Below are 23,538 nucleotides of genomic sequence, written 5' to 3' on the forward strand. Positions count from 1 at the left end.
CCGAGGTGGGGCCCGATCCCACGAACCACGAGATCGTGACCTGAGCTGATATTAAGAGTTGGATGCTTCACCAACTGAGCCACCCAGGCACCCCGTGACTTCTCATTTTTGTTGAATTAAAATGATGTTCTATTGAACGGCCATCAGCCGGGGCTTGAGATGGCCTTGTCACTGTAAAAAAAACCTTCAAAAAGGACAGGAGGCTGGGACGGGTTCTCTACTGGGCGTTGGGCGTGCCCAAGGACACGGAGGCCCTCCCCGCATCGTCCCGTGCCTCGGCCTCCGGGAAGCACCTCCCCGCCAGGTAAGAAGAACCTGCCCCACTCAACAATGAGGAACCTTCAGCAGGCAGCCCAGGGTCCCGCTGCCAGGAAACCTGACCCTTACACATGATTCACCCGTCCGTCCCTCCCCACTGTCAATGGCTGAATTCAAGGGTGACCTCGGAGCTCCCTTGGGGCTACCGGGCTGGGTGGGGGCGGGCTGTTCACTTCGGTGACGCTTCATGACTGCAGCCGCAGCCCCGGCCGGCCTTGGCTGGGTGACGGGAGTATCTGGAGACACAACAAACTAGATCTGCCCGACGTGACCGAGCGGGGCCGCAGATAACACACACGCCAAGTCCTGTTTCGGGAGTCGCCATTGGCCTCTGGTTCCAACCACACAGACACCCAAGTTCCCTTGGATGCCAGCACCCCAGGCTGACCTGGGGCCCCTGCACTGTGGCCAGCAGGTGAGCACCCAGTGGAATACGGGCTGGCACCTGCTCCCAGGGGACCCGTGGGCCTTGGCAGGTGATCACAGAGCGCCCACTGCCACTCTGGGCAAAGCCGGGGTTGCGGAGTCTATGCCCTGGGCGGGCCAGTTCTGCACAACAAAGAACCGTCCTGCTCTAAGAAACACCAAGAAGACCCAATTCAGAACCTTCTAGAAGGAGCAGGAGCTTGGCGGTCAGGAAGGCCTGGGCTTACAGCCCAACTGGTCACACTACCTTTGTGATCCTGGGCGAACCCACCGGCCCAGAAGTCCCTGTTCCCAGGGTGAAAATCGGAACCCACCTAACTCGAGGGGCTCGTAAGGGTCAGACAGAATGTAAATAATACAGGCCGTTAGGGGTTGAACGTGTCCCGCAAAGCATGCTGACGTCCTGACCCCCTTTATCTGTGCGTGCCATTTATCTGGAAATAGGGTCTTGGCAGATGTAATCGAGTTAAGATGAGGTTGTAACAGAGTAGGGCGGGCCGCAATCCACTGTGTCCCTCTGAACAGGGAAATTTAGGCACGAACGTGCACGCGCCACGCAAAGACGGAGGCAGAGACGGAGGCGGTGCATTCCAAGCCAAGGAGCGCCAGGCATCGCCACCAGCAGCCGGGGCAGAGGCCTGGCCCGGACTCTCCCTCCGAGCCTCGGGAGGAGCCAGCCCTCCCCGCCGCCCCCGGATCCCAGCCTCCAGCCCCCAGGAGATATCCCGGAGACGATACACGTCTGTGGTTTAAACCCCGCAGGGCAGGGGTGGGGGCACAGACCGGGACTCGAGCACTCAAGGCTGTAGATTAACCTCGGCGGACCTGGAAGGTACAGGCCAGGGAGGAGTCAAGGAGCATCTCCGGGGTTTCCGGAATGGGAGGTGGTCCCACCACTGAGATTTGGGAGGGTGTGTGGGCGGCGGTCAGTTCGGGCTGGGCTGGGCTGTTGGATCGCGTTGTCGGCAACAGAGAGTTGACCCTCGAGTTACCCGTTGGCGTGCTGGTGTCTAAGTCGCCGTGTGCGCAACGGACGGTGTGCTTGGGCTCGTGGCCAGCGTGCGCCTTTGTATTCAAGCCCTGTCAGAGCAACCATCCCGCCACTGCTGGGCTGAGGAGCTGGTTCCAAGTCTTACTTCAGAAGGGGATTCCCACTGGGCGATCATCTGCGTCGGAACGGCTTTGTGGCCCTTCGAGGGCTTTCTTTTGTGCGTGCGGCCCAAGGCCCGGCCGTCAGGTGGAAGGAGAACACGCTTCCTCGCAGCCGTGTTTCACCGTCTCCCCCAGCACCAGTGTCCCAGCACTTTGTCGCTCTATTTTGCAAAGCTATTGGGACCTCAGAGGCTAGACGTTCTCCCTTTGAAAGAAAGGATTTAGAATCTCCTACGTGTTGTCCTTTGCCCTAGAACTTGAGAATCTGAGACTCAGCTTCGTTTTCTGGGAAATGGGAAAAATAATGATGGTGATGGTTTTTATATCAACAGCAACCATCGTATTTGTTACATGTAAGCGTGTCGTACAGATCGTTTTCATTACATACGAGTATGTGATTACATGTAATTATATCTACGACAATAATCACGATAATTCTGCTCACTCGTGGTTGTGGTGAAGGGAAGTGTGGTTACACAGTTCCTACGTGTTAGGATTCAATCAATGTCGACCACTACGGTCTCAACGTCACCATCAACATGACCACCACCACCATCATTGTCATCTCCAGGCTCTGAGCTCCTTAAGGCGCAAGACCCGCATCTCAGTCACCTCGTGTCCTCCCACCCATGCCCTTCCCAGGGCTGGTACGCGATCCTTTATGCAGAAGACAGAAGCTGGAGGAATAAAGGCGTTCCCTTAAGCCACCCTTGAATGGCAGTAGCTGGGCCGTAGGATTCCTGACACCCAGGCTATCTTGGCAATACCCCCTGTGCTATATGAGTCCTCTGGCAAATCGCTCACCCTGAGAATACCTGTAACAGATTATGAAGCGTACCCATCTCCCAGGGCTATAGGGTGACGGGAATCAGGTACCAATCTTTCTCAACACCTCATCGGGCATCACATGGTAAGAGTGGGGTGAGGAAAGGTCACTTCAGGTAGAAACCGTCTTCGTGCTCCGTCTGCCAGACTCATCACTCCCCCCCAGATTTGTCCCCTGCTGACCCTGTGCTGAGCCCTTGACCTGAAATTCCCATCCCCGACCCTCCCGTGGCTTTTTGTTCCCGGGCACTGTCCATGGTGTGCGTGCCCTCCCGGACAGCTTACTTATTCCTCCCTTGGGGCATCCACGGGGGGCTCATTTGAGCACTTATGTTCAGCTTCTCCATCCTGTCTGAGAGTGGAGTCTCTCACCGCCTCCAATATGGCCTAGGGCCGGTTTTCTCACTGTGGTTTTCGTGGCTCCCAGCTGTCATTCATTGACTGGACGACCCACGCCAGGACTGCCCTCGCAGCAGGGCTGTGTCTGATGGGCTGCTGGGGAAGGACGGGGGTTGAGGAGGGGTAAGTGAGGAAAGGCAGCGGGACGTGTCTGGTGTCTTCTGAGCTGGCCGCACGGTGGGCCTTCCTGGAGCCGCGTGTGAGCACGTAGGTAGCACCCACCACGCATGGAAGGAGAGGGGTTACCTGGCACGCCAGGCCGTGTATGTGCCCTGTGCACCTGCACCTCCAGCTGACCGTCCCTTCCCTGCCTCGCCTGCCAGCTGAAATCACACTCACTCTCCCAACAGGGCCCAGGACTCACCCTCTGTAGCGTCCCTCCAAGTTGAGGTGACCACCGAATGTCCCGAACAGAACCCAGGGAGCTGATCTGACTGCCCACGGACCACAGTGGACCACAGCCAAGCTACTCGGCTGACCGCTGCTCCCTCTTGCCCAGCCTGTGGTCACAGCCTCTCCATCCTGCATGTACTTTGCCTCACGACATTTCAGTAACCGTCACTCTTTGATCTCCTGGTGCAACACCCCAAATGCCGAGACGTCCAGAGCCACCTGGAAACCTCCCAGAGTGTCTGGGCTGGGCCGCATGGCTTAAGATACCAAAAAACTGCAAGAGGATGTAATGACATCCCCAAGACCCAAATCACAGCGGCTTCTCCCTCAGGCCTGATGAGCAGAGCATTCGCGGTAGCTTGGGAAGGGAGGTGGGGCTGACAGGGCAGAGAACCGCGAAATCTAACAGGGAGAGCAGGACTCGGTGACCGACATCAGCCTCAGTTCAGGGGTCCGTCCCAGAAGCTCCTAGGGTCTCCTGGGGCCAGCATCAGGTCTCCTGAGCCCCAAGAGGCCTTGACTCAGTGGAGAGAGGCACATTCGAACACAGGGAAACCATCCACATCTTCTTCTGAGATGTCCCCCCTCAATCCTGTGCACGGGCCCCCCCCCACCCCGCTGATTAGTGTTCCTCCCTACTCCAGACTATGAGCTGCTCCGTGAGAACAAGGCCGTGTGTCTATTTCTTGGCACATCCACACCTGAAGCTCCGTAAATACTGATGGAAGCGAACCGCACTGAACACAAGCCTCCAGAAACGGAATGCTCCTGGGTGACATAGCCCAACACAGAGTAGGGTCTGGTCTTGACCACAGTGAGGATGGATGCCGGGAGCTGCTGTGACCACGGGCTCGCTCTGCACCCAGGACACCGGGAACACATTGTCTCGTTAAGATACGGCAAAGATCCAGAGAGGGCAGACCTGCACCCGTGTTTGCAGAATTGTGAGCAGTACAGCTGTGGTCGGCTGGGTGGTTGACGGTATGAAACTCCACCCTTCCACTGGTAAAGCTCACGGCCAAACTCAAGTCTAAAATGAAGAGAGTGAGAGCCGCCTACTCTCCTGCTTGGTCAGCATGAGTCGTAGCCGTTCTGCAAGATGTGAGGCTCACAACCGAGAATACCAGGACACAAGGGGAAGAACACGGACTTGGACACAGACAGAGGCAGACACCCAGTCTGTCTGCCACGTATGCTGGGTGTATAGGTTCCTAGGGCTGTCGTGACAAAACGCCACAGATGGGGGCTTAAATCACACACATTCACTGTCCCCCAGTCCTGGAGGCTGGGGTCCAAGGCCCAGGTGTGGGCAAGGCCAGGTCCTCCCGAGGCCTCTCTCCTTGCGTGTGGACGGCTCCTACCCCTGTGTCCTCAGGGGGTCGTCCCGCTGTGCGCATCTGTGTCCTGATCTCCTTTTTAAAACACGGTTCCTACTGGATTAGGTCCCACTCCTGTGACCTCATTTTACATGAATCATCTCTTTAAAGACCCCACCTCCAGATATACTCACATTCAAAGATGCCAGGAGTTAGAACTTCTGCAGAGGGATGGGGCGAGGGGGGGGGACAACTCAGCACATAACACTGTGACCATGGCCAAGTCTCTGCCTCACACTGAGGACCACAGGCCTGGGTGGGCCACGTCTGGGGTGTCGACTAACTCACACAATCCGTGAAGGATCAAAACCCTTGTGCTCTGGCGTCATGTGCTCACCAACGCCCAAGTGGACATCTCTTGTTTTGACTTGCAATAACACGGCAAGAGAATTTCATGGAAAAGAGTACACCGTTCTCTGCATCTGATCTGGGTCCCGTACAAGGGGGATGATGGCAGTCATCGTTGTGTGAGGTCTTACAAAGGTCGGGAAGGGGGTAGACAAAGCTTGAAAGAACGGCAAATATCACACTGCATAAAATAAACACTGAGAGAGTGGCCGGTCTGGAGGTCAAGTAAAGAACCATCGACACGGCAAGGTCGGAGGGCACAGATACCTTCGGTCCACTACACGCAGCACGTCTGTTCGTTCACGTTCTCCAGAAGACACTTCAATCCACCGCACTCTTGACTTCCACCCGGAAGAGTTAAAAAAACAACGAGGATGCCAAAGCACTCGGGGGTCGTGAAGCCAAGGGGACACTCCCTGGATCACCCTGTGGGGACCCAGAGCTGGACACACAGACCCGAGGGAGGATAAATAGCCCAGCTCTTGGAGCACCTGCAGACAGCATCCAGCAAGAACTCAGGATATTCTGGAAGAAATGCAGGCTTCTGAGCACATCACGCGTTGCAAAGAAGTGCATTTCACAATTTAAGACTTCCTCCGGGCCACACTTTGGGTCATTATCAGTCCCTTTAAGATGCAGTTCAAAAGAGCCATAATAGGGGAGCCTGGGTGGCTCAGTCAGTCAAGCATCTAGCTTTCAGCTCAGGTCATGATCTTGTAGTTCGTGGGTTCGAGCCCCGCGTGGGGCTCTGTGCTGACAGCTCGGAGCCCGGAGCCTGCTTCGGATTCTGTGTCTCCTTCTCCCTCCGCCCCTCCCCACCCTCTCAAAAATAAACATTAAAGAAAAATTAAAAATAAAGAAGAGAGCCATAACACACAGAACTTGCCAGGGGCCATTTCAAGGGACACTCAAGCATGTCCGCGCCTTTAATAACGGCTGTTCACGTGCCATCCGCAGATTTGCCCACCTCCGAAATACAGCCAACGCCAAGGCAACCCAAACCGGGACCGGGCAGTTTCCAAAGGAAACACTGCTCCCCGCTGTGCACAAAGACCTCTCGGGCTGGAACCTGTGGCGACAAACAGGCAACCGCCCTCACGGCTAAGGCATGAAGATTAAAACGAGGGATTCCGAGGGAAAAGGAAATGCTGGGTGACCTTGACTGAGGACAGCCTCGTGCGTGGATGCTGAAGGAAGGCCAGGAGTCATGAGGGTGCTTCTGGATGTCTGAACGCTAATAAAGGATAAAGTGGCCGTGGATTCGTTTTTCGAATCGGAATAAGTCCTTTCAGACGGTAAAAGCCTAACTACCACCTGGTGCTCGGTCGAAGCGACGGGCGAACCGCGGGCTGGGGCTGATTTTTAAGGGGCGAACCGGTGGTCCTCCGCCATTGTCAAGGTGACGGTAAACGGAGAGGCGCCGCTCGGAATCTGGGGGTGGCCCACGTCTCCAGGGAAGGGAGTTAATTCTTCTCTCCTGATGGCCATCGTCAGGCGGCCCCCGGAAGTGGAGTGGGGGACAGGACGTTTGGGGTTGGGACCACATGGTTGCAACTGCTGACACGTCTTCTCACGGGCTCCGGAGGTCGGGACGAGTGCTCCTGAGTCCAGAGGGGAACAGGGAAAACTCAGAACGGCTCCCAGAGCCACACGGCTGTAAGAGGTGCAACTGTAACTCACGGGCCCGGAGGCAGAGCCGGACCCACCGGGTCCGGGCAGCACACGGAGCCATGGGCCGGGAGGGCTGCCCCGGCAGGGGTGTGACGTGGACGGGAGACGGGCAGGGGCCGGGGAGGTGGCGGTGGATGCCACACGGACACTGTGGGGAACGAGCCCCCGTCCATCCAGGGAGGAGGTGTGGGAAGAGAAAGGTCAAAAATGGGCGGGCAGGACTCAGACCCAGCAGGACGAGTCACAGAGATCCGACCACAGAAGGTGCTGGAAAGCGCCTCGCTCTTGGATCTGACGCAGGAAATTAAATATTGACGGTTCGGCCCTGGCACGGCCACCTTCTGGGTAACTCTTATCAGCCTGGGACACCGGGGGAGGAGGAGACGTCCTAATCTTCACCAGCGTGGCCTTTGGAACCACAGCGTTCCCAACACAATGTGGGATTTGCCAAGGGTTTTTTTTTTGCAGAATGTGTAACCATTCCAGACCAAAGTCACTTCCCCAAACAGAACTTTCTCAGAGAGAAAAGCTTAAGCAGGAGGGCGCAGCAGCTCAGACATTTGTCACACGGGCTACGGAGACCCCAGCAAGCCAGGCTGACCTCTCACGTATAAAACATTACCCTACTACCTAACAGGAGCCGCAGCATGGAGTCCTTACAACACAAAACCGATGCTGGTTAAAGAGGGTTGTCTTGTTTTTGTTTGTCTTTTTAATGATGGAAATGGAAGTAAAGCCCCTCTCAGCCTTCAGCAAGCTGCCCTGCCATGATCAAGGCCTCCTCTTGGAGCCCACTTACAACCCACCAGTTCCCTGATTAAAACTGTAAACTGTAAACCACTCCATTTAAGGACAGGGAGGTCGGTGATCATCACCGCCATCACAGAGAAAATGGAGGCAGAGGGAAGTCGGCGGCCGGGCAAGGGCGGGGGGCTCTCTTTGGCCTTAGCAACCAATGAATGAAACCACCAAGAAAACCAGAGTCCACGCCTTCCACGTCCCCCAAAAGTGATCCAAATGGGGACTACAAAGGACACAGGAGGGTCTCTCACAGAAGAGATCAAAGATCCAGACCATCTGTTTCTGTAATGAAAAAGGGAGGGAGAGACAGACTGAGAGATGGAGAGATGGGTGGGGGGGTAAAGGGAGGGAGGGATGGGTAGTTGGATGGGGGGGTGGATGGATGGGGGAGGGAGGGATAGAGGGAGGGTGAGATGGAAGGATAAATGGATAACTGATGGATGGATAATATAAAAGCCAAATCTCAAAAACATACCTGCCAGGTGGAAAAAGTAAGTTACGAATGACATGCCCAGTATGATGCCGGGTACATATGTTCTTTTTTACACGACGCAACACTATACAGCGATCACTGATACATACAGGCAGCAAGCAAGAGGGATTCATACTGAATTTAAGACAGTGCTTCTGCCGAGGAGAGGGGGCTGGGCGTGAGGACTAAGGGTGACTTTGACCTTATCGGGCCAAACGTTTTAATCCTAGGATAAAAAAGTGACAAAATGCTCACCACTGTCAATGACTCATAATAGATAGATACAATGGTATTTATGATATCATTCTTTGTATTGTCCTGTATTTTCAGTTTTCTGTATATTAAAAAAAAAAAACCAGGATCATACAAAGACCTAAGGCATCTCTCTGCCTCTTGGGGGTCTCCTTGGCGGAGATGGGAGTCAGCCCTGGGCCACACTGCATAGTGTCAAAATTCTTGAAGGAAGAACATTATCACCATCGTCTCCATCGGCCCCCTGAATCCTCCTGACTTTTCTTTCAGGGCAGAAAATGTGCTCAAGCCAGGGTCAGGTACAACTGATTTTCTAATGAACTCTACCATCCCAAACAAATTTCCTTTCGGTCAGCAAATGAGCGGGCAGGAAAGAATACATTCCAAGACAGGAAGATCCGGAATCAAAATGGCGGCCTGAAAGACCAACACATTTTTGGATGCAAGAGTTCTTCACCTCCGTGTTGCCTGGGCTACTCGATGACACGTGAGGCCATTTAATGGTGGCTTTCAAGGCACCAATGTGGTAAGCACTGGTCTCAGGGGCAGACTTGAGGGATGCTGGGCTTGCCTCCCACAGGAGAAGCAGACAGCTAAGGAAACCACGGGTCTGTCTCCCAGTCCACACAGTGGGGGATTCCACTGAGAGGGAATGTGCAGAAGAGGCAAATCCAGAGGATGGAAAGCAGATGAGTGGTTGCCAGGGGCTGCGTGGCACGGGGAGGGGGGCTGACTGCTGAGGGGCAGAGGGTTTCCTTCCGGGGTGATGAGAATGTTCCAAGATTAACTGCGGCAACAGGTACATTCATCTGGGAATTGCCTAAAATCCGTTGAACCGTATGCTTCTCATGGGCAAACTGTATAGAAGGTGAATTCCAGCTCAATTTTTACAAGATATTGTTTCTCCCCTTTACTGAGAGACTATCGAAACACAGCCATCACATTTTATTTTTATTTTTATTTTTTTTAAATTTTTTTTTAACGTTTATTTATTTTTGAGACAGAGAGAGACAGCATGAACGGGGGAGGGGCAGAGAGAGAGGGAGACACAGAATCGGAAGCAGGCTCCAGGCTCTGAGCCATCAGCCCAGAGCCGGACGCGGGGCTCGAACTCACGGACCGTGAGATCGTGACCTGAGCCGAAGTCGGACGCTTAACCGGCTGAGCCACCCAGGCGCCCCAAAGGCATCACATTTTAAAACTTGTTGACATACGTCACAATTAAGGACCGGTTCGGAAGGCCAGACCACACTCTCCTGCAAGAGTCATACCTCCTCCGATCCCACCGACTTTGTCATCAGGAACCTGTCCGCGGGTCTCCGCCTTCATCAACGCCCCCCTGGCTTCTTGCAGGAGCCTCCTACCCGCTTCTGCTTCCTTCCTTCCTCGTGGACCCCACGACCCAGAGAAGCCAAGATCCCCCTTCTCAAATATTAACGAGGTCATGCGCTCTGCACCGAGCCTTCCACAGCAGCTCTGCTCAGATGTCCCCTCCTCCACTGGTCGGAGACGAGGGTTCAGATGACGTCATTCACTCTCTCAGTGACAGTGTTCATTCAGCCGCACCAGTCGCTGGGGCACAAGGACGCACAAGACAGACCGGGAGCCCCGGTGGAGCGAGACGCTGGCCAAGGAGTCACGCGAGCGTGTACCTGTGGAATCACAGCTGTGCTGGGGGCGCAGGGGAAGCAAGGGCCACAGGGCCACCTCACGGAGGATCGGTGGGGGCCGGGGAGGCGCACCGGGTAAGCATTTGATCCTCATCCTTGAAGCCCTAAGAGCTCCTGGGGGAGACCGACAGGACGCGGTGGAACTGTGTTTACGCTACGAGCGTCTCCTGCTGGGTGGGCTCTCCTGGGCCGGGGGGAAAGGCGGGGATACAGACGGCAGGGTGACGGAGGTGGACAGGATAGCCGGGGTCCAAGGGACCCAGAGGGCTCAGGACAGGACCCGGCATTGGACTGGTAAGGCGTCCGGCGGGGATGGACCCCTGCGTGCTGGCTCGGATGACAGAATCAGACGTTCACGGCCAAAACGTGGACAGCAAGGTGTGGCCCGTCCATCGACGGAATGCTCCTTGCCAGTAGAAAGGAGACAAGGTGGATGAGCCTCAAATCTCTTCCACTGTGTGAAAGAAACCAGACACGGAATCTGCATCCTGCATGACCCCATGAACACCGAATGCCCACAACAGGGCGACCACAAAGACACGAGGCAGGGTAGTGGACGCAGGGGCTGGACGTGGGCGAGGACGAGCTGCGGGCAGGCGGTGAATGGGAAGATCCCCGACGCAGAGGGTGGTGACGGCTGCACGACTCAGCAAATTCCCTGAACGTCCCTGTGTGGGTATCCTTAAGAGGAGAGCCTCTTACGGCTTATAAATTGTACCTTAATAGGGGCGCCTGGGTGGCTCAGTCTGTTAAGCCTCCGACTTCGGCTCAGGTCACGATCTCACGGTCCGTGAGTTCGAGCCCCGCGTCGGGCTCTGGGCTGATGGCTCAGAGCCTGGAGCCTGCTTCCGATTCTGTGTCTCCCTCTCTCTCTGCCCCTCCCCCGTTCATGCTCTGTTTCTCTCTGTCCCAAAAATAAACGTTAAAAAAAAATTTTTTTTTAAATAAATTGTACCTTAATAAAGTTGTTTTTTCAAAGCTAACCACTAGCTGAGAGGGGGAACGGCAGTGGGACCAGGCGTGGGGGGTTGGAGAGAGAGGAAGGGAGGGTCCCGGCACCCCTTCTAGGCAGTGTGACCTTTCAGCTGAGCAGGTGTCGGGGGGTGCACCCCGGCCCCCGGGACAGAGGTCAGAGCTGGAGGTGCGGCCGTGGCTGTGGCCATCCGTCGCTCAGACGTGGTAAGTGAGGCCCTGAGTGTGGGAAGGGCATGGAGTGAGCCCTGGGACTCCCGAGCTTCGTGTGAGAGTTAAGTAGAAGGTGGGAATAGGTTAGGGGAGGGGAAGGATTCCCAGCAAAGGAATCTGGTTTGGATGGGAGACAAGTCTTGACAGAGCTGATCCACTCAGGGCCAGAGTGCTGCGGAGAGCCAGGCAGGGGGATCCCCAACCCCCGGGCACACTTACGTAATAAATGGAAGCATCTACGAAGCAGAAAAGGAGAGACGCGCTTTCCCGCAGCTTCTGCCAGGAGGCGGCCAGTCCCTGCGCCTCGGTGGACCCGTTCAGACGGGCGGCGGTGACGGACACGTGGGCTGGCAGCCTCCACGGAGTGACTCGGGGCCAAACCCTGAGGTGGCGCTGGGCGCACCCGAGGAAAGCGCGACACGGCCCGGCCCCGAGCTCCTCCTCGTGACGGGCCACTCGGTGCGCGGCAGAAACCGGACCGCCGTGCGCTCGGGGCCAGCTCTGCTCCCGCTTCCAAACCCACCTTCCCCAAAACTATAAATCACAGAAGGGCTGGAGTTTGTGCTGTTTGGGGCACATGCCGCTGGCTTAAAAGGGCGGGTTTGCTGACAGGTGTAGCCTTGGGGCCCACAGTGAGCCCCCCGTGCGTGTGCGGCGGCCTGGAGCAAAGGGACCCGGGTCACCGCACCCCAGGCCCACCCGGACTGTGTACCTCGCTCCAGGGGGCCTGGGGAGGGGCTCCTGAAGGCAGGTGAGCCCTGCCGGGGGCTCCCGCTCAGAGGCGGGGAACATCATCCCACTGTGGGGGGGACACCTAGGACCACAGTCACTCTGGGAGAAGAGACAGGTCCAGACGCCCCTGGGGCGGAAGAGGGACAGCCTCACAGCTCCTGGAGACACCACCTCCCCTCGGGTGGGCAGGCACAGGGGTGACAAACCGGCCACGGCAACTCGCACGGCTCCGCCGGGCAGGATTCCAGGGTCCGGCTCACGTCCCCTGCGCAGGACCCGGCCTGGCACGGTCTGCACGAGGGAACAATGGCTGCTTTGTTGCAGGAGCTCACACCCGTGGGAGTTGTGCGCTCAGCCTCCAGGGGCTTTGTTTGCCGAGAACAAAGTGAAGACAGGTGATCTTTAGAAGGTTCCGGAAACAATCATACTCTTGGGAGTAGAGACCGAACCCTGGCGGACCTTTGTAACTGCGGGCCTGGAGGGTAGGTGTCTCTCCATCGGTAATTCTTGACGGGTTCCCGAAGCTACTGGCAGAGCGGTCAGAATCCTGGGGTGGGGGGAGGGGTGGCGGGGGGCAGAAGTCCCCCACGCCACCCGCCAGGAAGAGGTCATGGCAGGCAGAGGCGGGACTCGGGCTTCCAGGCAGGCTCCCACTACCCTGTGTCCGCCTGACCCGGCGTTGTGTTGACCTCTTCAATGTCCCACACCCTTGCTCACTATCCGTGGAGCGTCTCAACAGCCATGACAGCACAATGGACTCCCTCTCCGTTGCCACCAGTGACGGCCTCCCGGGTATTGACACTGCCAGCTTTGACCAAGGAGACCGATCGAGGTAACAGAGGTTTAAAGGGCATTTGCTGTCGCCTGGTCCCGGCTGCATGGCCAGCCTGCACAGCCCCGGCTCGAGACCTTTGGTGCTGTGCCCCAAAACACGGGCGGACGGTGGGGGATGTGACCCCGAGCGTCTCAGACGCACCCGACCCCGTGCCGTGCCTTCTGCAAGGCCGTCCGCTGGCCACAGCCAACACCAGCTTCTGGCAGGTTTGGAGGCTGCAGGCCATTGTGTCCCAGGCCACCTGCTACTCACCTGTCGACTGGGACCAGGAGGGCGTCACGGGGCCTTGGGGCACGGGTGATGTCCCGTCACTTCGTCCCATGCTGGTTACACACTGTGCTCACTTTGTGTGTGTAGTAAGTACGTCAACAACACTGCCCATGTCAGGTTGTTACACAAACTAACTGAAGTAACACATATCATGCGAACTGTTGGGGCTTCATCAAGATAAAAAAGCTTCTGCACACCGAAGGAAACACTCAACAAAACTAAAAGGCAACCGACGGAATGGGAGAAGATATTGGCCAATGACATATCTTTTTTTAAGGTCTATTTTTGAGAGACAGAGAGAGATAGAGCACAAGCGGGGGAGGGGCAGAGCGAGAGGGAGACACAGAATCCGAATCAGGCTCCAGGCTCCGAGCTGTCCGCACAGAGCCCGATGTGGGGCTTGAACCCACAGACCATGAGATCATGACCTGAGCCGAAGTCAGATGCTTAACCGACTGAGCCACCCAGGTGCCCCTGCAAACAACATCTCAGATAAAGGGTCAGTATCCAAAATCAATAAAGAATCTATCAAACTCAACACCCCGAAAACAATCCAGTGAAGAAATGGTTAGAAGACATGAGTAGACACTTCTCCAAAGAAGACCTCCAGATGGCCGACCGACACACGAAAACATGCTCCACGTCACTCATCATCTGGGAAATGCAAATCAAAACCACAGTGAGATACCACCTGCCACCTGTCAGAATGGCTCACATGAGCAACTCAGGCAACGACAGATGTTGGCGAGGATGCGGAGAGAGAGGGTCTCTTTTGCACCGCTGGTGGGAATGCAAACTGGTGCAGCCACGCTGGAAAACAGTGTGGAGGGTCCTCAAAAAATTAGAAATAGAACTACCCTACGACCCAGCAATCGCACTACTAGGCATTTATCCACGGGAAACCCGTGTGCTGTTTCGAAGGGGCACAGGCACCCCGGTGTTTACAGCAGCACTATCGACAACAGCCAAAGGATGGAAAGAGCCCCAGTGTCCACAGACTGATGAATGAATAAAGATGTGGTTTATACACACAGTAGAATATTACTTGGCTATAAAAAAGAGGGAAAGGCCGCCATTTGCCACCACGTGGACGGAACGAGAGTTTCTTACGCTAAGCGAAATAACCGACCCAAGAAAGACAAGTACCGTAGGATTTCACTCATACGCGGAATTGAAGAAACAAAACAGAGGAACAGGAGGGCAGGGAGCGAGAGAAGAAAAGGAAACAAACCGCAAGAGACTCTTCATGACAGAGAACAAACTGAGGGTTGGTGGAGGGAGGTGGGGGGGGGGTGGGCTAGACGGGGGAGGGGCGTTAAGGAGGGCACGTGCGCTGAGCACTGGGTGTTGCACATAAGGGGCGAGTCACTGAATTCTGCTCCTGAGACCAACATTGGGCTGTATGTCAACTAACTAAAATTTCAATAACAACGAAGAAAGGACAGGACAAAATTGTGCACACAAATTTAATGAGCAGCATCGTGACGGGAAAACAAAAAGACCTTAATACACTGGCCCACGGTGCCTCCCCCCGAGGGAATGCGTCTGCAGGACATTGGGCATCAGGATGGGAGGGAGCTGAGGACGGTTCACCCACACGCAACCAGAACACCAGAAAGACAGCAAGTTTCTGCCCAAGTGGACACGCCAGGCAGAGCAGCCCGGAGACAGCAAAGACCTGCCACAGAGGAGACAAGGAAAGTAGGCGGGAAGGCACGCGGGAATCAGACACGCATTCATCCAGAGTGAGCGCGCCCCAATTAAAAGAAGGAAGACCTACAAGAGGGAAAGAAGAAGCCAGAAAACCTCGTAAAAACACCAAGAGCTGAAAAGAATAGCTTTCCAGATGGGCCCACGCAGGGCTGCGAAATCAAACGGAAGTCCGAAATCACACAACCACATTCAGTCAGGGATCGCAGAACAGAGTGGGCCCAAGTGGAAACACCATAAAGGAGGACCCGAGAGAATCGCAGAGGACAAGCAGGCACCAGCGATGAAGGCCGTCAGAGAAAAGGCAGACGGAGACACCCAGGTGACGGCGGTTGCCGTCCAAGAAACACAGAGCCCAACCGGCAACGCGGAAACACAGACGGCGTGTAGGAAAACCTCCCAGAAACGAGGGGCAAACAGAATCTGCAGGTGGGAAGCTTTTCCGGGAGAAACAGAACGGCCGGCACCAAACGCTTCCCGTACGGGAACCGAGGCCACTTCGTTAGGGAGCCGGTTAAAGAAGGAAAAACTCAGGTCACCGACGGACGCAGCCGAGCGACGTCCCCGAAGCCGTGGGGTGAGGTGGGAAGGAGTCCTGCCTCCGACGGCGCACGGAGAAATCGACACGAAAACCACGGGGACACACGCACAGTCGATTCTCCTCATTCGCGGATTCCACATTTGGGAGTCTGCCCGCTCGCTAACGTTCGTCTGTGTCCCCAAGTCAGCATCCGTGGCTCTTCCGTGACCACTTACGGAGCGGCCAAGCGTTTGTGGCGTCCGATCTGCACGCTCCGGGCAATGTAGAGCGAGCCGGCGACAGGCTTTTTGGTTCATTCAGCTCATCCTGCGTCCTGCACACCAGAGTCCTTCTGGGCTCTACTCAGGGCCCGTTTTGGGGCTCCTGCTGGTGATCTTGCGGCTCCCCACGGTCGGAGGCACAGTGCAGAGATGGCGCCACGCGGTCTAAGCACAGGACGGCCAGGTGCACCGTGTGCTTCTCCCCTGTGGCACGAGCTCCGTCCAGGCGTGAGCGGTGGCACTGTCGGTGTTCAGGGTTCATGAGTCAAGGGCGTGTATTCAACAAAACGTCTTTACACACGAATACACGTGAGCAAGGCTACGTACGGACCTGTGGACGCAAACGTGGGGACCACAGGCCTGCAGGAAGCCAGCGCCCCCTACAGCAGCACCTCGGGACTCGCTGCTTCGAGGCGACGTTAGAGCCCAGGACTGCCGCAGACCGACAGCACGGCCACCGAGGAAGCAGTGCCACAGGAACGCCTCCTGAAAGGCACCACTGGACGGTTACGCCCCTCCAGTTAAGAGGAGAATAAAATAAACAGAACTACAAACAGAAACAGCTGGCTGGTGCTCCCCCTGGAAGCCAGACCAGACCAGGAGGCTCCTGAGCTCTGAAGCGGGACGGCGGGATGGATGGTGGCAGTGAGCAGACAGGTCTGCACCCACGAGACTCGGGAGGCGGGGGAGCAGAGGGGGGTGCGTGTGCGTGCGTGTGTGCATGCGCCCGTATGTGTGCCTGCGTGTGCATGTGTATGTATGAGTGCACGTGTGGGTGCGTGTGTGTGCACGTGTACATGAGTGTGCATGTGCGTGCCTGTGTGTGTGCCTTACATGTGTGGCTGTGCGCACGTGTGTGCGTGTGCATGCATGTGTGCCTGTACATGTGTGCCTTGTGTGTGCATAAGTGTGCACGGCTGCATGAGTGGGCGTGTGTGCGTGTGGGTGTGTGCACATGTGCATATGTGTGAACATGTACCTGTGCGTGTGCACATACGTGCATGTGCCTATACGTGTGTGCGTGCATGTGCATGAGTGTATGTGTGCCTGTACATGTGTACTTGTGTGTGCGTGAGTGTGCACACGTGTGCACGGCTGCATGAGTGGGCGTGTGTGGGTGTGTACACATGTGCATACGTGTGAACATGTACCTGTGTGTGTGCATGTGTGTGCACGTGTACATGAGTGTGCATGTGTGTGCCTGTACGTGTGTGTGTGTGTGTGCTTGTGCGTGAGCATGTGTGCCTGTACATGTGTACTTGTGTGTGCGTGTGCACATGTGTGCACGGCTGCATGAGTGGGCGTGTGTGCATGTGGGTGTGTGCACATGTGCATACGTGTGAACATGTACCTGTGCGTGTGTGCGTGTGTGCGCGTGTGTGTGCACGTGTACATGAGTGTGCATGTGTGTGCCTGTACGTGTGTGTGTGTGTGTGCATGAGTGTATTTGTGCCTGTACATGTGTACTTGTGTGTGCATGAGTGGGTGTGTGTGCGTGTGGGTGTGTGCACATGTGTATACGTGTGAACATGTACCTGTGCATGTGTGTGTACACGTGTGCATGTGTGTGCCTGTACGTGTGTGTGTGCATGAGTGTATGTGTGCCTGTACATGTGTACTTGTGTGTACATGAGTGTGCGTGTGTGTGCCTGTACGTGTGTGTGTGTGCATGAGTGTATGTGTGCCTGTACATGTGTACTTGTGTGTACATGAGTGTGCATGTGTGTGCCTGTACGTGTGTGTGTGCATGAGTGTATGTGTGCCTGTACATGTGTACTTGTGTGTGCATGAGTGTGCGTGTGTGCACATGCGCGCATGTGTGTGCGTGTGCACACCTGTACAACCAGCTCCCCGTTTGTCACGACACCGACCTCTTCCTTCCTAGGCTCAGAGCCAAACTCCGTTTCCCAGCCTCCCGTGCAGTCAAATGCAGCCTCCGAGGAACCGGGACGGTCGGGGAAGTGACGTGCCCCAGTTCTCTACGCCCTCACCCTCTGGGCAGGTCAGGGGACCCGGGGAGGGCTCCAGAGCCCCGGGGCAGCCCGGCCACCGAGCGGAAGGGGTCTGGGCCCCTGGAGACTGTGTGGAGCAGAATGTCTGTGTCCTCGTCCCCGTCGGTCCAGCGGGCTGGTTTGAGAGAAAGAAGTCCAGCGTCTGCGTGTTAAGCACCTGATGTCTGGAGGTCTGTTTATCGCTCCAATTAGCTTAATTTACCCCAGCGAGATGAGAGTGTGCCAAGTTCCTTATGGTAGGAGAAAAGGAGGGGAAAACCGTGATCAGGGACAACAACGAAACCTCCAGCCTTCCAGCGTTTCATAACTGTTTACGTTTACCGATTGATTCGGAAAGAGTCTCCTCCAGCCCAGGAATCGCTCAAGTTCAGCATTTCCTTCACTGTCTTTTTCTCCTCTTACGTTAACATAAAACCACGCGACGTTGGTTTGCCAGCGGCCCGTGTTCCCCGACCCGCTTCCGTCCGTACGCACAGACCCCGTCACCTGTCACCTTCTGGAGAGTCGCGTGCAGGATGTGACCCAAGGCTCGCTGCAGCCACTCTGGGGCTGGTGTCTGTGCTTTCCCAACACCTGACGTCTTTATAAGGAGTAAGTTTTGTAAGAGATGGTAAACGACGCAGAAGACAGAACGCCTCAACGCCGTCCTGCCCTCCTGAAAGCCACACCTGTGTTGCCGGGCGGCCCGCGGCCTGCGGGATCCGCTCTGGAGCATCTTCCGGAGGGTGCGGCATCTGGCTGACCCCGCTCGTGGGCGACAGGTCCGCAGGATGCACCCCAGCACCCCCAGGCCTCGCTCTGGAGAGGACAGTGTCCTGCCGGAGCTGCTCCCCCCAGACAAGCGGAGACCCCGCGCTCCGAGGTACTGAGGCAACATAGCAGACCCCACGGTGCCGGGAGGCGGGGGCCTGACCTGCGCAAAGCGGGGGGACACCGGCCACTTCCTCTGATCCTGAGAGGACCCCCTCCCCACCGCGGCCTCTGCCCGGGGACTCTGCTCTTTAGCACAAAGGGTGGACGCAGAGCTCCGGGCCCACCCCCCCGAGAACCCTGCAGGCCGTCCACACCACCCGCTGCTCCCACTGCCTTCAACCTGAAGCGTGCAGGGTCCACACCCGCACACGACCGACAGAGATGAGGAAAACAGAGAGCGTGAGATGACCCACACCTCACCCAGGTGCCCCCTGAGTCCCACCCCAAAGGGGAGCCCAGGGGAGAAAGGGCTGTGCTCAGAGACCAGGTCACCTGACGCACGGACACAAGAGAACTGCCACCACTGGGTGCCCCTGCTCGGCCTGGCCGTGGGTCTGCCAGCCTCTGATTGCCTCTCTTGCTGTCACCGTGTGCCCCAGACTCCGCCTGGCCCAGCCTGACGGGTCCCCCGCACCCCACACCCCACACCCCGCACCCGGGGGTGCTCACGGTCTCGGGTGACATATTCCGCCTCCCCCACGGCACCAGCGCCTCACACAGCGGCTCCGACAACCCCAGCCCCGCCCGTGTCCCCACGAGCCGACCCTCCAGGCAGCGGCCACACAGGCAGGCCCACCAGCAAGGACCCAGGGGAACCAAACGAGGGCAAGGCAGGGCACACGCCGGGGCCGGGGCCAACGAGAAGCCCCGAGGGCTACCGGGGCCGCCCCAGGTATGGGGCCCAGACCCTGAGGGACAACTGGGAGTCGGCAGTGGGTGGTGCAGGGGGGGGCAGGCCGGACAGAGCTTGCACAGCCTGGCAAGTGAGAAGGAGCACGGGACACCGGGGGCCGTGCCCCACTGAGCGGAGGAAGAGGCAGGGCCCCCTCGGGTGCCGGAGGCCCCGCCTGCCCACGCGTCCGCTGTGCGCATGTCCCCGGCAAGGCCGGTCCCCGTGCCCTCGAGGCCTGGGCTCCCCCGCCCCCCGGCACACAGCAGGTGCTCAGCAAGGGCACCGAGGTGCCAGCGTGCAGGCGAAGCCAGCTGGTGGGGAGGAGGGAGGGCGGAGCAGGCACACGCCGTGTGGGGCGCCACCAGGACGGGCCGTGCAGAGGCCGCCCGCAGGCACGCTTGGCATTGACCGAAACGAGCAACGGGGCCTACCGTCTGCTGCAGGTCCTGGATGAGGATGCGGATCACCACTGCGTGGCCCTGGCTCTCCTCCATCCTGGGGGCGCTGGGCTTCTCCGCCGTGGCCCGGATGGTGTCATAGATGGTTTCTTCTTTGGAGCTGTCCGACTCCGACCCCACGGAGTAGTCGGAGAAGCTCTGGGCCATCTCGTCCTCGCTGGACGTCGGGCTACGCGGCATGGCTGCCCTGCGTCTGTAAGGAGCGGGGAGAAGGAGAACAAGGAGGCAACGTGAAAAGGGCAGGCAAACCCCAGCGCTCGCGGAGGCCGGCGTCCCGGGTTCACGGCCCTGCACGGGCGGCCGGGCCACCGTTGAGGGATGCACAGACCTCCGAAGGCGGGGAGAACTCGGCACCCCCAGTGCTCTCCGGAACCCCGGGCCAGGAGGCGGCCAGGACCCGCGTGGGGGCCCACGGGCTCTGCCCAGAGCTGGGAAACCCGGCACGCGGAAGGAGCCCTAACTAGCGGAGGCCAGGACCAAAGCTCACGGGGACTAGCCGAGGAGCCCCGGGGGCAGCTGGAAGCCTCCCAAGGTAAGGAAGAAAAACTCCCTTTTGTCCTTCTATGAGGACAGAGCAGCAGGAGAGGAAGAAACGCAGGCTCGGGCGGGTCACAAAGGTACCAAGTTCATGTGTAATAACCCCTCTGCTTCAAACACAGAGCAACGATAGGTAACTGCAAAAACAGAACAGAACAGAAAGGCAAGGCCAGGCTCACAGGGGAGATCGTCTCCGTGCCCAGGACTCTGGCGGAGCTGAAGTCATGAGCAGGCTGATGCGGGGAGACCCGGGGGCCCCCAAAAGTCTGTGGCAGCTGGAAGTACAGCCTTTGTGCCACCAAGCAGAGGCTCCCCAGCAAAGACCGGGTCGGGGCGCCGACTGGCCCTCGGACCACGGCCGCTGAAGGGCAGAGAAGGCTGTAGACGTAATTCCGGGAGCAGGCTGCCGAATGATGCCCCCATCTCTGTGGGCAGGGCTCCGGAGAGGTGAGGACAAAAGCCGGGGGGACCCCAGGGGTGCCGCGCCAAAGCAGCCAACACCACTTGTACGTGAACTCTGTGAAGGAGGTCAAGTCCCTGTGCACACGGAACGTGGGCAGGTTGTTCCCTGCAAAACCGGGGCTATCCTGAGCACCCAGGGACGTAGACCACCCTGACCGTTCAGGGACGGCCTGGTTAAGTCCTGGCGTCTTCCCGCGGAGGGCACAGCTGAGTGTGAAGGGCCCCCCCCCACACATGAGGACCCCACACCAAATACCCAGCCATTTGCAGGAGGGAGGGGGACAGAGCAGCACGCCTGCCATATGGCCCAGGCTCCAGGCCCGGCAGGTGCTGGGGTGCGTGGCCCCCACGCTCGTGTTTCATGACCCCGGGAGGCTCAGGAAAGCCCCAGGTGGGGCACAGATCACCCAGGGCCAGCTCTGTGTTCATCGTGGGAAAACCGGCTTGCACTGTTTACTTCCAGAGTTCGTTTAACGACAGCAAACACCCTGTGGAAGTTTCCACTGCTCTGCCCGTGGGGTCAGTCCTGGGGCGCAGGCGGCCACCAGGGGCGCCCCCCCCAAGACTTTCCCGGGGTCACCAGACACCCAGGTACACAGGAGGCCCAAGAAAGCAAAGGAGCCCCTCCAGAAATGCACCCCCTCGCCAGGGGAATGGAGAGGCCGTGACCAGGGTCAGGGGCTCCTTACTGCCCAGCGGGTCTGCACCGTCCTTGGGGAAGGGGCCACCATCGCGTGGCCAACAGACCCTGTTTTGTTTGGCCCGCACGGGGCTTTAAATGTTTGCAAACCTAAGGATTTCATATGAGAAGCCAGATTTCTGGTTTGTGGTGACCATCGGGAGGCTCAGGCGATGCTGGGGACAGTGGCGTGGGCCCCAGGGGGCTCTCCGGGCTCTCCTGGTTGGTGGCAGTTACCTCCCGGCCCTCGCACCACGAGTGCAAGAGAGAGTCCGACCAGAGTCATCTGTTCCCTAGACCACCCGCAGAGGGTCACCGGGCCAGTGAAACGATCGCCCCAATCACCCAGGAGGATCCTTGGTTTTCGGTTAAAATCCCCAAAGTTAACGCCAGCGTGATTCCGAATTAAAACGTCAGAGCCGATGGGTCTTTTCTGTGGTCACTGCCAGACGTCTCTGTGATTCAAGCTTCCCGTTCCCCCATCCAGAGGACTGCAAAATCTGGTCAGAGGCAAGAGGGCTGTGGCCGGGGACAGGACCTGGGTGTCCCTGGCTCCAGCCCGGCCAAAATGCAATCACCATCTCCCCAGGCAAGAAAGAAGAGCCTAACGTAACTGCGCAGAATACCCTACGCACGGCCTCTGTGATTCAGAATAGTCACAACTAGGGTGCGGAAATCATCCGATGACGTAGTTATTTCCGCATCGCGTGCGAGTAATCGTAATGTTATAATAAGTAACATAAACGTTCGCTTGTAAAGACGTCGTAATAGTTGCACACACATCACCACTTGCAACTATGTCCCAGGTTCCGGCGACGTGTTTCCTCGAGAAAAGCCGCTCTTCGTCCCGGCTGCAGAGAAGTCACCCGGAGGAGTTTCAGAACAAGAGAAGCACCAGAATTTCTGGGTGGATCGGTCGGGACACGGTCTCGGCAGCTCCCCAGGGGACCGCGGCCGCACCTAAAAGAGCTCAGCGGGGCCACGGGGCGCAGACGCAAACCTGCCTTTTCCCGGGGGTGAGGGACAGCGGAGAGGCGCGGCGTTCGCAGCCTCGGCGGTCAGAGCGGACACAGCCGACGGGTCCGTCCGTCACTCGGGGCTCCCGGGGGGGGGGGGGGGTCGCTTCCTGCCCTGACGGGGGTCCGATAAAGAACTACGTCATCCGCTCCTCACCGCGTGCCTGTGCTGCTTCCGGACCCTGCAGGGACCAAGAGACACAGAGAGGACACAGCGAAGGTGGCCTCCCACTCACAGGACAGCAGGGCATCCCTGTCTGATGGGCAGGGACGCCGTCAGGCTTATGGGAAGCCAGGCCCAGGTGGAAGCGAAGGGGGCCGTCCCAGGCCCACCGGGCCCACCAGCTCTCCCCACGAAGGATGGGCGCTGGCCCCAGGGGCTCGCGGTCGGGCCTCGAGGGTCAGCATCCGCAAGACGGGCAGGCGGACAGCCCCCAGCAGAAGCGGGCGCAGTGCGCGCCCGTCTGAGACGGTTCAAGGGCCGAGTTACTTCCGCGGGGGGCTCACGCAGGATCCCAGCCCTGCTTCCTAAGGTGGCGGCCAGGGCACTGCTCCCATCTACGCCCGCCCTGGCTCCCTTCCTCGAAAGCCCTCCGCAGCCTCGATGTGAGCTGCTCCCCAGGGTCACCCTGCTCGGGCGACACTTCAGCGTCCGTGTGCATGGGGGCTCTGCTTATTCGCCGCCACCCCCCTCAGCAGTGGGGACACCGTGGGCCCTCAGCGGACAGGGAGAGGAGGGCACAGGGGCCGAAGCACAGGCCCCGAGGTGGCCAGATGGCTCGGTGAGCTCGGCCGCGGCTGGCGGGCAGGCAGTTTCACGGGGGACAGATTCGGGCACACGCTCGGCCAGGACACTCGTGGGGAACTCAGCATCCCTAGTGGTCACTTTACCAGCCCCGCAACACGTCTGCTGCTGGACCCACCGGGCCGGTGACCGTCAGGGACACGCAGGTCTGAGCTGTCGGGAAATGCGCACAACGCCCGCGGGGGTTTACTTTCCAGAAAATTAAAGAAGGCGGGACGGAACTCGACGGTGCTCACAACAACTAGAGTCATACTTGACTCCGGAAACAGAACCAACGGCCAGAAGAGG

General features: G+C 58.0%; 1 protein-coding gene across 1 annotated transcript in view; it reads right to left on the reverse strand.

Annotated features, from left to right (window-relative positions):
• The window catches only part of SHANK2 (SH3 and multiple ankyrin repeat domains 2), a 490,643-nt gene that overhangs the window by 400,420 nt on the left and 66,685 nt on the right, over window positions 1-23,538 (reverse strand). Inside the window, exon 3 of the mRNA XM_042957704.1 lies at window positions 19,725-19,944. Within this exon, the coding sequence (XP_042813638.1) occupies window positions 19,725-19,931 (207 nt within the window). The 5' untranslated portion in view covers window positions 19,932-19,944. The remainder of the gene's footprint in view (window positions 1-19,724; window positions 19,945-23,538) is intronic.

Source organism: Panthera tigris, chromosome D1 (assembly GCF_018350195.1).
Source record: "Panthera tigris isolate Pti1 chromosome D1, P.tigris_Pti1_mat1.1, whole genome shotgun sequence".
NCBI lineage: Eukaryota > Metazoa > Chordata > Mammalia > Carnivora > Felidae > Panthera > Panthera tigris.